The 16,509-nt window shown below is 29.9% G+C and overlaps 1 protein-coding gene across 1 annotated transcript in view; it reads right to left on the bottom strand.

Moving 5' to 3' along the window:
• Positions 1-443: 443 nt before the first annotated feature.
• Positions 444-16,509, bottom strand: part of LOC129966709 (uncharacterized) — a 119,293-nt gene continuing 103,227 nt past the window's right edge. The window contains exon 3 of the mRNA XM_056081235.1: positions 444-4,121. Coding sequence (XP_055937210.1) covers positions 4,017-4,121 — 105 coding nt within the window. The 3' untranslated portion in view covers positions 444-4,016. The remainder of the gene's footprint in view (positions 4,122-16,509) is intronic.

The raw sequence follows: 16,509 nt of genomic DNA on the forward strand, positions 1-16,509 counted from the left end.
ATAATTCAAATCTGAATTCCTTTTATCTAATATAAAAGCAGATGCCAATATCATTTTCCCTCCTTGTTTAGTATAACAACTGATGTCATTAGCAAAAAATAAAGTTAAAGTAACAATGCAACTATTGTATTGTAATACAATAATGGCATTTTTGTTTGTATAGCTACAGAACAATGAATAAAGGCAAACACGGTCGTTTGTAAGCTAAAACTACTTACCTCTTAGGGATTCCTGATAATGTATTATACATTTTTATTTTATTTTTCCATGAATAAGATAGAGAAAATATCGCACCGACTTTTAGTTACTGGCTGTATCTTTAAATCGATATACACTTCAAATAAAGACACAATGGGTAATTTTTTGAGTTTTTTAAAATAGCTTTTATTGGAAAAAAGACTTACAGTGAAAAACTTTTTATAATCATTATACATTTATGCAAGCATTATTTACATATACATGTTTTTTTAATACATTCCTACTTTATGTTTAGATATCATAATAAAGTAGAATATTGTTAACTGTGTCAAATATGAGAGCAAAATTAAAAAAGTTTGGCCTTGTTAGCAGAATAAATAAGAAACAAACAAATGCTCACCTGATTAATATTTCTGAACAACTATCTAATAAATGTATGCTTAAATAAGTATACAAGTGGCAATTAAATTCTTTAGAGATATTATTATCTATTATTCTTCTAAATATAAATCACTAAATCTTAAATTTTAAGGAATACATATATAATAAACAAATTTTTATAAAACTTTTTGATAGAAATTTCAATTGGTGTCAGTGCAATAAAGTGCATGTGAAATATAATGGCATTAAATGAAGGATTTTATTTTACATTTGTCAAAATTTTGCGTAGAGTTAAAATTTCAGACATTTTTAAGTCTCTAAAGATATATTTTTAAAACTATTCTTTACTGTTTGAAATCAGCAGACATTTTATTTTATTTAATTATTCCAGTATTCTTTAATTTGAAAGATAAATTTGCTTAATACATATAATAGTTACATTTTATGATTTCTGTAATCACATTTTAAAACATTCTTATAAACATTTTACGACTTCCATAGTCTGTTTTATTAATTTTAACCTTTAGATATAGCTTTAGTTTGTTATTTACCATTCTTAGTATAATTAAATTCCAGAATATTTTATGTCTTCCTCGATATCATGAACTGTGTTTGCATAAAATTATTTCAATTAGAAATAAAAATTGAAAATTAACAAATAATTTAATAATTCGAGTTAATTTAATAGAATTTAAAACCTTGTAGAGTCTTTTTTTTCGATTAATTAAAAGCGTTCTTTTATTGAATATACAATGTTGTATCTTAGATATGTTTGATGCTTTCATAACAAATATTTAACTCTTAATTATAACTTATTCCATATTTTTAATAAAACTACATATTTTATTTAAACAAATTTTAAATTATCCTAACTAATATTGTGAAAGTGTTTTTGCAACATAGTTAAATTTCTAGTAAAACTTACGTATGAATAACTGCTATGAAAGTAAAAGAAAGCATTTAATTTTTGCAGATATTTAAATCTAAGGAATCTAAAAGAATCCTAATTTATATATTGCCATCTTTACTTTTTTATAATTACTTAGCAACAATTCGAATTCTAGGAACGCTATATAATTGAAATGCAGAAATACAGTTGATTCCTTCATGAAACGAAAATTCTCATTTTTTTTTCAAAAAAACGAACCTAATCTTTGATAAGATGAATGACAACATTTTTAAAATAAATTTGTGGAAGTGTGGCGTTAATTCTACTTACTTTAATGTAATCTACTTTGAGAGAAAATCCTAAAATCCCATACATAATATATCAAATATCTTAAAAATGACGCTTGGAATGATTATGAATTGCTGAATCATTAATTGCATGTGATCCAACCTATTTATTATTCAACTTTCCATACTTTAATGATGATGGATGATACAGAATCTTTCTTAATTAATCCATGATGAGTTTGGTTGAAATCATTAACATCCATTATGATAGTTGTTATACTGTTTTCAATGTAAAAAAAAAGTTTGCAAAAAAAGGAAGACTCTATTAAAATTGAAGATAATCTTTCAAGTAATCTTCATCATGATAAAGAAAAATATCTTTGGATATGTTAATGCATTTCCTTAAGAACTCTTAGGAAATACTTTTCTTCCACACTTTTGCATCTTTTAATACTTGTTCCATTTTTTGTAAATGCATTTTTCTTATAAATTGGGAAAGTAATTTTGTGATAATAAGAATGCAATGTGTTAATAAAGTTTTAAGAATATTGACGTAAAATTCTAATACAAATTACGATGTTTCATAGATTGTTTCTGTAAAGAAATGTTTAAAACTCCTTTTGCCTAGAAATTCAGTATACATTTCCAAGCTGAATTTGATAAATGCTTTGATATATTTGAGAAAACTTTATCGTTTGAAATGATTTTTTTTAAAGATATGTATTGGTGTGAAAATGTTTTTTAAATTTTATCTAAGGAATAGGTTTTGGTTTACAAGATACCTAATTTTTAAATATGAAACACTTATTAGAAAGTTACTAAATTGATTTCCGTAAAACATTGCTAAAGTGTCAATAGATTATATGTAGACCTGTACTACCTGTACCTGTACATTGTAGCTAGCAAGTATTCGCCAAAGGTCTCATGTACTCTATTGACTATATTCGCTATTGGCATGTAGTCAGAGCCAAAGTTTGCCATTAGCATATACTGGATATATACAAATACCGAAAGCCATTTAAATAAAAAAAAAATAATAACGATATTGTTATCAACATATAACATCTCTTAGTAGCAATCATGAAGGGAGACTCGAAATTTATTATTTTTATTCAAACAATATATTTAGTGATAAGAATTTGTCTCCCCAATTTGCCTACAGTAATGTATTTTTTTAACTATTTTTGATGTGAACAAAAGAAGCCAAATATTACTTAATTGAGAATATGATCTAATTAATAAGAGCAAATTAAATAAAATCATATAATATGAAAAGTTTAAATTTTCTCCAGGTTTATTCCATTAATGCATCATGCAATAATGGATATATGTGTCATAAATAAGTAATAATGTAAATGTTGACATAAGGAATAATGTAAGTTGGAATTAGCAAGTTGGTAACTGTAATTGCAAGCTTGGTCTTTGCAATCTTCCAATCTTTGCCATTTTTAATTTAATGCTCCTCTAACTAATACCCATTATGGATCATGAGAGAGTTATGCAATGATTGAAGCCACTATGCGAAAGTCCTTATTTTTTTCAAATGATTGGAAGAAAGAAAACAAAAATTAACCATTTAGTGAAATGTTTACTTCGAGTATTTTTATAACATCTTCATTTTCAGACAAAAGGAGATTTGACGATTCAGTTAATATCATAAAATTTAAATATTCAGTGACATGCATCGTTATATCCTTTATTTTATATACTTAAGAGCTGCTTGCTATAACCTCTTCCTATTTTAGGAAAGCAAGATGAAGTTTAAATAATATAAGAAATTAAAGAGAATGCGAAACCAAGATATAAACATAGATGAAAAACTTGAAAAAGTGAAAAAACTCAAGTATAGATTTCTGATTTAAATACTAATACAGATGAATGAATAGCGGAATTAATAATATGTCATTTGATAATAATAGTTACTAGCATTGTCACAAAAATGCATTATACATAAATCCTACTACTCGGATGGTACGAAAGAAATACATGAAATAAATGATTAGCATTTATATTTTGAAATCTACAAGCCATTGTGTATGTGGACTCTCTGAGTCTAACTTTCCTATAAGACAGTTTTAAACTGTTTCAGAAATAATTTGTCATCATGCTTGTCCCGATTCTATGTATCATGAACAGCTTACACACATTGCGATTTTTACACATAACTAATGGGATATAGTCTTATACTAAGACGTGCGATACATATTGGATCGAAGGGTGCTTCGGTCTAGATATAACTTTGAATCTGTGGGACAAAGTGGTTAATCCTGAAGCTCTTCAACTTGCAGACAGGTGGATCTGAGAAGTGTTTTCCCCTCTGTGCCTCCATGGTCTCCCTCGGTGACATCAGCTTCGCAGATTTCAGGCTGGAAATAAAAATTTTGGAAACAAAATGATTATTTTATCTAATACTAAATATCCATAATAATTACTTTATCTAATAATAACTTCTGGATATAATTTTTTATCTTATATATTCTTTTAATCAAAGTCTTTTCTACAAAAATAGCTGTGGTTACAAACGATAACATAGATGAAAGGTGTATCCTAAGATATATAGCCAAATTATAGCTTAATTTTAAATAGAATAAAAGTAGTATCAATAAACTTTTTCTTACGAGATATTCAGATGTTGTATTATCAAAATTTATACCTTTATCTCCAAGGTAAAAACTTAAATAAAGCATAAAACGCTGAAGATTTAAATGCTTTCTTTCAAAAATTCTTATTCTACTGTAATCATTATTTCAAACTCCTTTTCTAACTCTTTGTTCTAATAAGATAGTGTATGGGAGAAGAGCCGGCGACTTGGTCTAAGAGAAGCACATTTTCCTCATGATCTAGGTGTCCCGGGTTCGAGCTCAGTTCGGACATAGTTGTTGTCTACATTGTGCTATGTCTTTGAGGTGTGTGAAACGGATTGGATTGTGGGATTTAAGGGCGCAAGAGCCATAGATGACTATATTGCGCCAGACATATGGTTATTATAGAAAAAGCGTGTCTTTATGTAAAATTAGAAACCGATTAAAAATTACTTGGCAATGTCTCTTAAAATTAGCAACGAAAATAAAAAATGATAATGAAGCATTAAATAAGATGATATAAACCAATTTCTTTTAAAAATTTAAAAAGATTTTTGTGGGGATGTTCCCCCACAAGCATTTGCATGTCCACTGTTGAATCATTAAAAAATTGTAAACGATGATGATTAAAAACAGGGCATTCAATTAAAAGGTGAAGAACCGTTAAAATCGTTTGGCATCTGGAGCAAAAAGGAGCTCGATCGCCTAATAAAAGATGTTTGTGGGTTAAAAGAGTGTGACCAATGCGGAGTCTAGTCAATTTGACTTCGAGCTCACGCACTGGAAGAGAAGCCCATAATGTAAGAGAAGCCCATAGGTCTAATATAATATAATTTGTTACTGTTTTGTTGATTCCACGATTCCTGCCATATAGCATTAATACGACGCTCAAACAATTTCTTCGCATCGTAAATGGGTACCTCACGCTGCATCAACAAATATGCTGTTTTCGCAGCGTTGTCCGCCTGAATATTTTCTGTTATCCCAACATGACTCAGAACCCAGCAAAATAAAATTTCGTAGTTCCTGTTTTCCAGAGTTCTTAAGAGGTGCAGAATTTCCAGAACGATAGGATGAATTTGATTATGAAAATTGAAGAGTGTTTTCAAAGAACTCATGCTGTCGGTGTAAATACAAAATTTGTGCTCAGTAGAGAGAGAAATTGTTTGTAGCGCATAGAAAATTGCCATTAATTCAGCAGATAATACTGAAAAAGAGGTATGCAAACGATAATTTATTGTTTCTGTATCAAAAATGATACCACACCCAACATGTCCGTCCGACTTGGAACCATCTGTGAAAATAGGCATATGGGTCGAATACTGACAGCGATGAGACATAAAAAGGTTTTGAAAAATCACAGGGGCCGTTGTCGGTTTCTCAAATCCATAAAAAGGATTTAAAAAGGAAAACCGAGGTAAATCCCAAGGAGGAAATGCAAATAAATCAAATGTATGAATACTCACATCATGTAGTTCCGAATCCTCGAGGAGTGATTTAACTCTCTCACAAAAGGGAAGAATGTGAGAGGGTCGAGCCATATATAATCGTCGAAGGCGAACAGGAAGCATAAAAGAGTGTAAAGGGTGTTTCGGGATTGATAAAGCACGGAGGTAATATTGTACAGACATTTTTTGGCACCGTAAATTTAAAGGAACATGGTGACAGACAACGTTAAGACTCTCCACTGGTGAAGTTCGAAATGCTCCCGAACAAATTCTTAGTGCAAAGTGATGTATGGTATCCAATCTACGTAAAACGGAAAACCTTGCAGACCTGTACACCATACAACCGTATTCTATGCGTGAAAGAATAATTGCTTCGTAAATTCTAAGCAAAGATGTACGATCTGCTCCCCAAGTGGTTCTTGATAGTACCTTAAGAATATTCAATGACCTGTCACACTTCTTCCGGAGAAATCGTGTGTCCATTATCATCACACCAGTCAATAAGCTTATTAACTGCAATCTGCAGTTGGCGTTCCATTGAGTGCATATTGCTGCTATGGCAGGAGATCATCTACATATAAGGTGCTTTGAACAGATGAAGGTAAAACATTAAGAATTTGACTAAAATGAAGCATAAAAAGCGTTACACTGAGGATGCTTCCCTGTGGAACCCCCTCAGCTTGAATAAAAGGATCTGAATAAAAATTACCCATTCGAACACGAAATGATCTTAAAGATAAAAAGTTCTTTAGAAAAACAGATAAATTTCCTCGAAAACCAAAATTTAAAAGAGTTGTAAGAATTCCAAAGCGCCAAGTTCGATCATACGCCTTCTGAACGTCAAAAAATACGGACACCAGATGATTCCGACTGACGAATGCATTGCGGATTTGAACATCCCCCCCCCCTAGTAAAAAGGGTTTGTACGAGTGAATGTATGTGTCACCTTCATATAAGCTAGAAGTCAGACTTCTGCCTTCAGGAACTCAGAGGTCTTGGCCCTTAGAAGCTAATGCACACTCGGCTTAAATCGCTGACAGTTCGTCAGCGGGCTTGTAAAATGCCATAAGTAACAATAACAACAATTTTCGATGATCAAGTTGTTTGTATACGAACAAATACTAGAGTACAATAATACCTTAAGTCTGGTATAGGAAGACAATACACCTTTCAAGTTTTAAAAATTATATAATTGTTCTAAAATAATTCAAAAATATTTTATAGAAAGAATTTTAATGAAAATAATAGCTGGATAAATATGATCTCTTGACAAGACTGAAATTAAATAGGTAATTCTCTGCGCCGATTAAGGATTTTTCGGAAACGACTTCTGTATTGAACAACATTCTCTATACTTTTTATTGTACTTACAGAATGCCTGCTCAAGATTAATTCGTTTAACCATAACATAAATATTTTTATCCTAAATATTCTTTTGCAGAGCCTGATTTAGAACGCGCATTTACTTTTCTGTATATCTTCACTTTTTCCAAGACATTGCATTCGTTTGAAAATATCTCCACATCAACGTTAAGTAATCTATGTAGTTGTATTATACTATATACATTAAAAAACGTTTAGTGAATGCAGATTCTTAAAAAAAAACATTATAATAATTGTTCATTTTTTGCGAATTTATGATTCTTCTTTACATAAACCTACAATGTTTTTGAACATAAAGTATACAGTGTGCAATAATTATAAAGAAAAAAGGTGGTACATTAAGCTTTATTCTTATAGAATATCTAGATTCGAATTTAGAACGAAATTTGGAAAAATATTTATGGAAACCTCCTCTATTATTATAGTGGTGTTGTTTTGGTATTTATTTTAGTAATGTTGCTGCGTAAAATTTTAAAAAGTACATGCGGATTTAATACTGGATATTTATAATAGAAACATGTTATATGGAATGCTAATTCATAAAAATAATTACAATTTCTTTCTAATGCAAAGAAAAGAAAATAATGATTTTCATCCACAAATTTTGAACCGAGATTTTAAGATAAAGAAAATGAAGATCGACCAAAAATGTGACATGTAATTTTTATCTTAATGGCAAATTTGGCGAAAAATAATTCAAAGTAAAAACTCGTATAAATTTTAAGGAAATATATATAAAAAAAATTTCAAACTATTTTTCTCCCCAAAAAAGAGAAAATATATCCTCAGATGAAAAAAAAAAAGTGAATTCGAAAATATTAACTTTGACTTGGGACAAATATAGAAATGTCTGCTGATTTAAGTATATGGAGTGTCGCACAAAGAATCATCTTTTTGAAATTAAGTGAATCGCCACCGAAGACTGGTAAAAGAATGAAAGTAATGACGTATTTATTTTGAAAGCCGTAAACATTTTACACAGACGTTTTACAATAAATTGTTGAATTATCAACAAGTCCTTTGTATTCTATAATCCCAATAAGAAAAGGCAGCATATCTTTTGCACTTAACTGCTGCAATCTATATTTGATTGATTCCATAAATTGATTCGAAATATACATCTTCAGGATAACAGAGATAGTACGAAGGAATAATGAAATATTTATGCGTTCTCTGTAATTTATAAAGAGGAATGGTTGCAAATCGATTCTTCAAACTCGACCATTGTAATTGGATTGTTCTAGAAATCAGTATCCTTCAATGTGTTTCACAAGAATTAGTCACAATAGTCAAAGTGGGCCTATTGTTAAGATCATCCATGCTTACACTAGTAAATGCGGAATCGTTCAAAGCAATGACTCTGTTCTTGAAGCGTGTCTCGAGATAGACTCAATCTGCTAAATTACTGCTTCACTGGACCCCACTTTGGTTACACTATGAAGTGTCAACTCAGTTCACAGCTAACCATGTTTCGATAATGGAAATGATCGCCGTCCTTTAAGGGTTCATATGCGAGTACAATACACAACACTACTTTACGGTAAAATTTATAATTAAATCCAATATTTCTATGACACATTTTTGAAACTTCCAAATTAACATAACTAATTTTTTCTTTTAACAATATTTCTTGCAGATTTATTTAATTTTAGAGTAAGGGAGTCTTTTGTAAGATACTCTTTGTAAATGATGCGAATTATCGAGGACTATTCACATTGGATGATATTTTGCATTATCCTGATAACATTCAACTTATATTTTTTATAAGTTTGAGACCTTTTATTAGTGCAATTTGAAAGATATAATCGGCGGAACTGGTCTCCCCAAAATTTTTTCCACACTCTCAAATAAACTTGTCATGCCAGAGAATACCTCCATGGCATTGGCGTACAATAGTTACGAAATATTCAATTTTAAGCAAATTTAGTATTTTTACTGAATCTATCGTGTCATCTTTGGCGAATTTTGTGGTAATTTATCCTTGGAATGCTTTAATTGTATCCAAAAGTCATATCACTGACTCTCCGACTCGCCCGAAGGCACACGGATAAAGATACTGAATGACTGGACAGCAGCAACAGCAGCACTGGCGGGAACTGTGGTTGAGTCCTAAGGGTCATCACCGGCCATGGTACAATCCTTCCAGAAGGAAGAACGTCCCGTCATCAATGGGAGGAGCCAGATGCTCCAATTTTTTGTGTACCTTATAGGATGGCGAGATCCAACCACCAGACCGGAAGCATCTCATCCTCGTTTCGAGGTGCCCCCGGGGGTTTAATAGTATCCAAAAATCAAACTTACACGTTACAAACCTACACGGGTTTCTCAACCGATTGAAACAAAATTTGACAGCACAAAGCAACACTAGCAATCACAAAATTGCATACCAAATTTGATATATTTAAGTCATTCCGTTTTTGAATTATCACATTTACATGTTTTTCAATGTACAAACCGACTGACAGTCAATTTGTAGTTGGATCTGGCGCAAAATCTGAGAGGCGTCTACGCAATAGGTTAAATTTGTGCACCAAATTTTATCTATCAAGCTCTTTTTGTTTTGTAATCATCATGTTAACTTATATTCAAACGGTTGGACTGATGGACTTCCTCTGAACGGATTCCCTCAAACTTTGATGCAAATTATAAGTTTGATACGCAAACTGAAAATCTGGTGTAAAACCCATATACCAAATTTCATGCGTTTATCCCAAAGCGTTTTTAAGTTATCTTCGTTGCAGACAGAAAGAGGGATATTTCCTGAAAATGTGTTTTTCGAATTCAGGGGATCTAAAACGAGGAGATTCGTCAAAATTTCGGGTTCGAATCTTTTGACGATTACTATACTTTCTTTATCTATTTATATTTACGAGAAAGTAATGAAGGCCCCGATCTCCTCATACCAACATCTATCTGAAAAACAACAATGGTTTAGATGTTATCGCTAAGATTTTCTACTGAGTCTTGAGTCAATTCTTGCGAAATAGAAATGGAAAGCACTTGTTTCAATTTGATTTTCTTGGTGCAATATGATTATTACATCTGACTATGGTATAAACAGTGACGCCTGGTCAGTTCAGAAATAAGTAATGACGCAAAATTTACTATAATGGACCTTTTATAAAGCAACTTTGGCACTTATTAATTAACAGTGAAGGAGCCGAAATTCGCCAAATGTAGAACCAAAAACCAAATCTAATTGACCTTAAAACTTTATGAGCGAGCTTCTAACTTACGAGAAAAAAACAAGCATCTGTTTACACTGCTTATACACAGTTTATAGGAAGAAAATTGAATTGTTGCCAACGACTCGCCAATCCTTCACTGTTAATTAATAAGTACCGCAGCTTTACTTCTGAATAAACCAAAATTTTTTTATTGTAATAATCTAAATTGCATTTAAGAAAATTATTGACGTATCTTTTCTAAAAGAATGACGTATAGCAAAAACATAAATATGTATTAAATATGACTTGATTCTGTAGAAAAAATATGGAATTAGAACCAAATAATACGTTAGTAAATAAAAAAAAATCTAAAGAGCGAATAAAATTTTATATTTAAATGAAACAAAGTTGGTTCAGTGCCAAATCTATACTACAGAAATTTTTGCTAAGTCATTGTTAAGTCAGTGGTAGGAAAGCAACTTTTGCTCTATGATCTATCACTTAGAAATGCACCATGGGCCAATCTTTTATCTATAGAGAGCAGTTTGCCGTATCGTTCCATTCTGAGCATTTCCCATATATAAATTTATGCTCTGCTCTCTTTTGCACTTTTATCGTTAATTTTTCATCAAATTTATTCTACATAATTTGGAAACTAAAGCTTTGTTATACGTAATATTTTTCTCTGATTTTAAGATTTTAATATAATATAAAGGTACAGTTTTATAATGCTAGAGAAGCTAGTGGGATTTCATGCATAAAGGGTAAACATACATAAAGGAGAATCACTTTGAATTTTGCATTCGTTGATACGATAACAACAATTTCGTTATAGAAAAAAAACTGCATAACTGAATATATCAAATTTCCGATGCTCATTTGCTTTCATAACTTAACTAAAGATGTCTTGGCTATTTTTGATTTACATTTTTATTTTAAAACTACTTTAAAATGTAAAACACTCAAATATATTTTAAATATACTCAAAATAAGGTAATGGGCATTTTTTGTTCCATTTTCGATAAAGAATTTATCATAATATTAATTAAAAGCAATGGCATTTTATGGTTCATTTTCTTGATTCTCCACTTTTAGAAAGTTTCTGATTTGACTTCGATATCTTTATACTGAGTAGCTGCTTCTTGAGACATAAATCTAGACTGAAGATTTGAAACGAGTAAAAAGAAAAAACGGCATAGAAATAATTAAGGAAAAAATAGTCTTCAATAGAATAAAAAAAAAAATTATAATTCATTTTGTTAGCCATCATGGCGTTTCAAAAATATTATAGCTTCTATTGTTATATAAATATTAACTTATTACGTTTTAAGTGTTAAGTGTTAACTAATGGGATAATGATGATATAATAACAAAGAATTCTTTTGATTCTATTTTGCAATTATAATATTATTTTTCTAATTAAATTTTATATGAATCTATTTCAGGCATCATATTTAATATTTTTGATAATGACAATAAATGAATCAGTCTTTTTTTAAAAAACTGATTTGTTCTTTAACATAAATGGATTAAAATGGTAGACTTTTTCCATAAAATTATTCATTAAAGTCACTTCTTTTTTGATCAATTTCAAACATCAAAGTAAAATTTTCTTCTTTCCAAAATACATAAAATTCAGAAAAATATATAACAAGGGAACGATAGCGAGTTATTATTATTTTTTTCGAATTATAAAAACCGCACTAGAAATCTGAAAATAGAACAATCAAAAACAAACATAATCATCTTTTTAGAACTTGATAACAGAAACTTTTAATACTTAAAGATCACAATATCCCATGCGAGTGAAAGCTTTATATTTATAAAGAAAAAATAAGGAATAATTTTCTCATTATTTTCAAAAGTAATTTTTATTTGAATGTGCTCTCTCATACTTCTCAAATCACTCGTAATTTTTTTTATAATACTCTTTCGCATTCTCTGCGAAAGCATTGTTCCCAAAGGCATGAACGAACTTAATTCTACATTAAGCAATTCTTTGTTTTTCTGGAAGTTTCTTTTCCAATTATCTCAGAACTTCCTCAACCTTGCGTAAAGTTTAGATGTCTTCGATTAAACCCTGTAATTCGATACGATGCTAATTAAGTTTTTGTGTATATCCACACTCTAATCAGCGGAGGTCCTTGCCATCTTTTCTTAATTCTCAGTACTGTACAGCTGCTTCATTAAAGAAAAAAGAATCTTTCATTTCACGAGCTACGTCACGCTTCTAGAGTTTGGATTTCAGTATTTGTATTTGTGGCAAATGCTATTCTCAGCTTAGTCTTCCTCTTCAACTAATAAGACTCCAACGCCTCTCTGATTACTGCTAGCGAAAATAAGAAGTAAATCCAAATAGATACGAAATTACTTCTGAAATAAGATAGCTAAGGAGAGGTAAACCGAGAAATACAATTGGCTTTCTTTTCTGGGGAAAGTAACAGAGACTCGAAAGAAATGGGTTATATCTTTGCTGTAATTGAATCAACTGGAGCGAAGAAACAAATAATGCAGAATCGCAAAAGATTATTGCCCGTGTATCCCAAAGGCTTTGTGTCACATCTATTTATGTAATTTAGAGACCCATGTTTCATTCAAAATGAATAAATTTTGAAAACCAAGCATAGTACAGGGTGGTTATATCTAAAGTTCCACTTTCAAATGGTCATAATAGGAAAACTATTGGACCAAATGTTATCAAATTTGGCAATAGTTTAAAGAAAGTCATGAAAATTTCTTTTCCGCCAAGAAAAGTTCCAAAACTCGCCATCAGGGGGAAATGGCGCTATATGCAATATAGTTAAGCAAAATAGACATTGGTTTAAAATATATTTAATAGTTTCTGAAACGTGTTACAAAGCATGTACGATGTGGTGTCCACCATTTTCTGAAAGAAAGTTAAATCGTATTACTGCATTCTTAACTTTAGCTCTTAGCATATTAGGAGGAATGTTACACACATGTCGATGTATCGCATTTTTCAGTTCTGTCAAATTGTTTAGATTATCACCATAACAGTGTTATTTGATATAACACACATTTAACATGTTTTGTATCCCATTTCAGAAAGATTAAACACATTTTAAACCGGTGTCTTCATGTCCTATTTTGCTTAACAATATTGATACAGAGCCATTTCACCCCTGGTGGTGAAATTTTGAACTTTTTTTGGCGGAAAAGAAATTCTCATGACTTTCTTTAAACTATTACCAAATTTGATAGCATTTGGTCCAGTTATTTTCCTTTTATGACCATTTGAAAATTGAATTTTAACTATAACCACCCTGCATTTCTGAAAATACAGGATCTCCATAATTAGGCGATCTATTTTAAAGTTATCTGCAGACAAAATTGTTGTTCTAAAAATTATAATGTTTTATGTAGAACATGATAAAAGGAACTAGTTTGAGAGGATAAAATAAATAGTTCTAATTTTTGCAAACTGAGAAGGTTTTGAATAAATTACATATTTCCAACTGATTTTACTTTTATATTTCATCAATTTTTTATCCATACTTCAATACAATAACTAATAATCATTGGATTTCAAAATCTCTAAAGGGAAATGTAAACTTTAATTCAAATACTTAAATATCCATTTGTTTACATCTACGACAGCAACTGTTATCTTTCACCTGAAACTTACTCAAAAATCAGTCATTTTCACAATTGACATAGAAAAATAAAATATTAACCCTATCGACAGGGGCTTGACACATACTCTTTGGGGCGGTTAAATAAATTTAAAGGAGCGCTCGTCGAGAAATACCTTTCACCCCTTAAACCCATTTAATTGTCCCAAAGCGCCTGAGTCAGGCCCTTGTCGAACAATGTGATATCGGGCGGTCAGGACTCATAGGGTTAAAGGGTCTCTTGGTGCAGGATTTTGATATCCCTTACGAAATTTATCATTAAATGCACGAAATCTCCTTAAAAACAAATTCATTTTCAGGCAATAAAATTTAACGAATTCTTGCTCGTTGCAAGATGTTTATAGTTACCGAAGAACTATTTAATGAAAGTCTTCTAGCGATATCTACAATAGATGCATTTTAAATTAAGCATTCTAAATACTTTTGATTACAGTAAAAAAAAAATCAATAATAAAAACTCACAATGTAATATTAAAAATTCCAAACTGTCCCATTAAAAAAATCTTTCTGTTCTTTTTTATTCCTGCCTTAAAGTATCTTTATTTTAGACACATGAAACTAATTAGACTGCATAACGTTGTGAAATTTCTACTTTCAGCCGACAAACTTAGAATTTGAGAAAGAAAAATTTGCTTTCAAAAATATTTATTCCTTTATTTTGGCTTTTTATCCGTAGCAAATGAAATTAAATTATAGTTTATGAGGAAACAAGTTTGAGCTTTCCTGCGATTGGAAAGAGTAAAATGTTTTTAAAGAGGAAATCTCAAATCATCCCCACCTAACACCACCTCAAAATAAGAAGAAAAAAAAAAAAAGGATATTTCATTTTAGAAGGAAAACTAAAATTTCCGAGTAACTTGTTTGTCATAAATACTTATAAAGTTTGACGTAGTTATTTTCACCGATAAAGAGTATCTTGATGACTTTTATGAAGAGACTTTTATTGGTTGTATAAAACAAGGGCTATAAATCTATCTTTTATATTTACTAAATCAAAGCATGAATTAATTAAGTGTTACAGAAAATTTTCCCTACTTACGTCAAATAACAATGAAGGCAATTTGAAAGTACATAACAGAGAAGACAAATTAGAAGATTTTTTTAAGATTAATGTTAATCTGTGATTTTTTTCCCTACTAGACAAATCCGAATAAAAGAACGTTCATAAATTTACCATACATAATTAACAAAAAAGAAAATTTGAACATAAATGTTTAGTTAATAACTTTACCAATCAAACGGTATTTAAGACTCTCTAACTTAGAGTTTTAGATGATAATCTTCGTTATATTCTTTGTTATCTCAATGAATATTAATGAACTAGTAATCACGTTTAGCTTAATTGTAAGACCCCTAATTTGCGTTTCAGACGCTATAAAAAGTAAAATTTTATGAATCGCATAATACTGAATAAAATGAGCTTAAATAATTAGACGATATAGCAGAAAATTAATGAGTTTGGAAAATGTAACATCAGAGATAACATTATTATGCCTTGAAACTGCATATTTTATTGTTTAAGATTTAAATTTTCCAGAAATTGATAAATTCTGCACACATTTCACAGAATATTATTTTTAATTGTGAATGAGGCAAAGAATGAAAGTGATGTAATTTGAGCAATGTGATTATAATGTGATTTTATTAATTTATATAGATCTTTGGGTTATAGATGCATCCTATTTTATGAATGAATTTATGAGAACTTACATGAATATTAGGTTAAATGATGAAACAAAATATTGCATTTCATAATTTTGAAAAAAAATATCGAAGTAATAAGTGCAACGGCCATTTGATAACGTAATATAAACTTGCAAAATAATCTCTTCTTAATTTAATATTCTTCTACTTCTGTGGTTATAATCTGTAAATATAAGTCCCCTCAATAATATTTGCTCTTCCGAAAAATAGTACTTTCCTGAAGTACAAAAATTATTTTATTTTGACCAAATTATTCTTCCTTTAATGGAAAATCAAGAACAAACAAAAATTAAATCTGCAATCTATAAATTATCAATAAACAAAGGATAATAAAAATATGAAATTTAATATATACTATAATTGATACATAAGAAACTTCTAGTAACAAATGTCATATAAATACCAAATATCGTCAATTATTACGCTTTTTTTAACCCAGCACTACGTTTTGTTAAACAAACAAACTGTGCAATAGTTGAAAAATGAAATCATTTTTTGAAACTCAAAATTTGAATTTATAAAAAAATTTACATTATGAACAAATGTTTAGCCAAAAAAGTTTAAATCAAATTCAAAACATAGTCAGCTCCCGAAATGAGCCTGAAATGTAATTGTTTGTGTGTGCGTGTGTGAAAAACGTAGATCCTTTAAAAAGCATTAATCGAAAGCAAATTTATAATTTTAAGTGTAAAATTACAACGTTTAGAATATTAAGTAATAGTAAAAAGGTTACATGTGTGTCATGTAAAATCTAGATCGTCTGGATTAGTGCGAAATTTGTTAAGTTTGGAAAATAAAATGTGTTAATTTTTCACAT

The sequence above is a fragment of the Argiope bruennichi genome, chromosome 1 (assembly GCF_947563725.1).
Source record: "Argiope bruennichi chromosome 1, qqArgBrue1.1, whole genome shotgun sequence".
Lineage (NCBI taxonomy): Eukaryota > Metazoa > Arthropoda > Arachnida > Araneae > Araneidae > Argiope > Argiope bruennichi.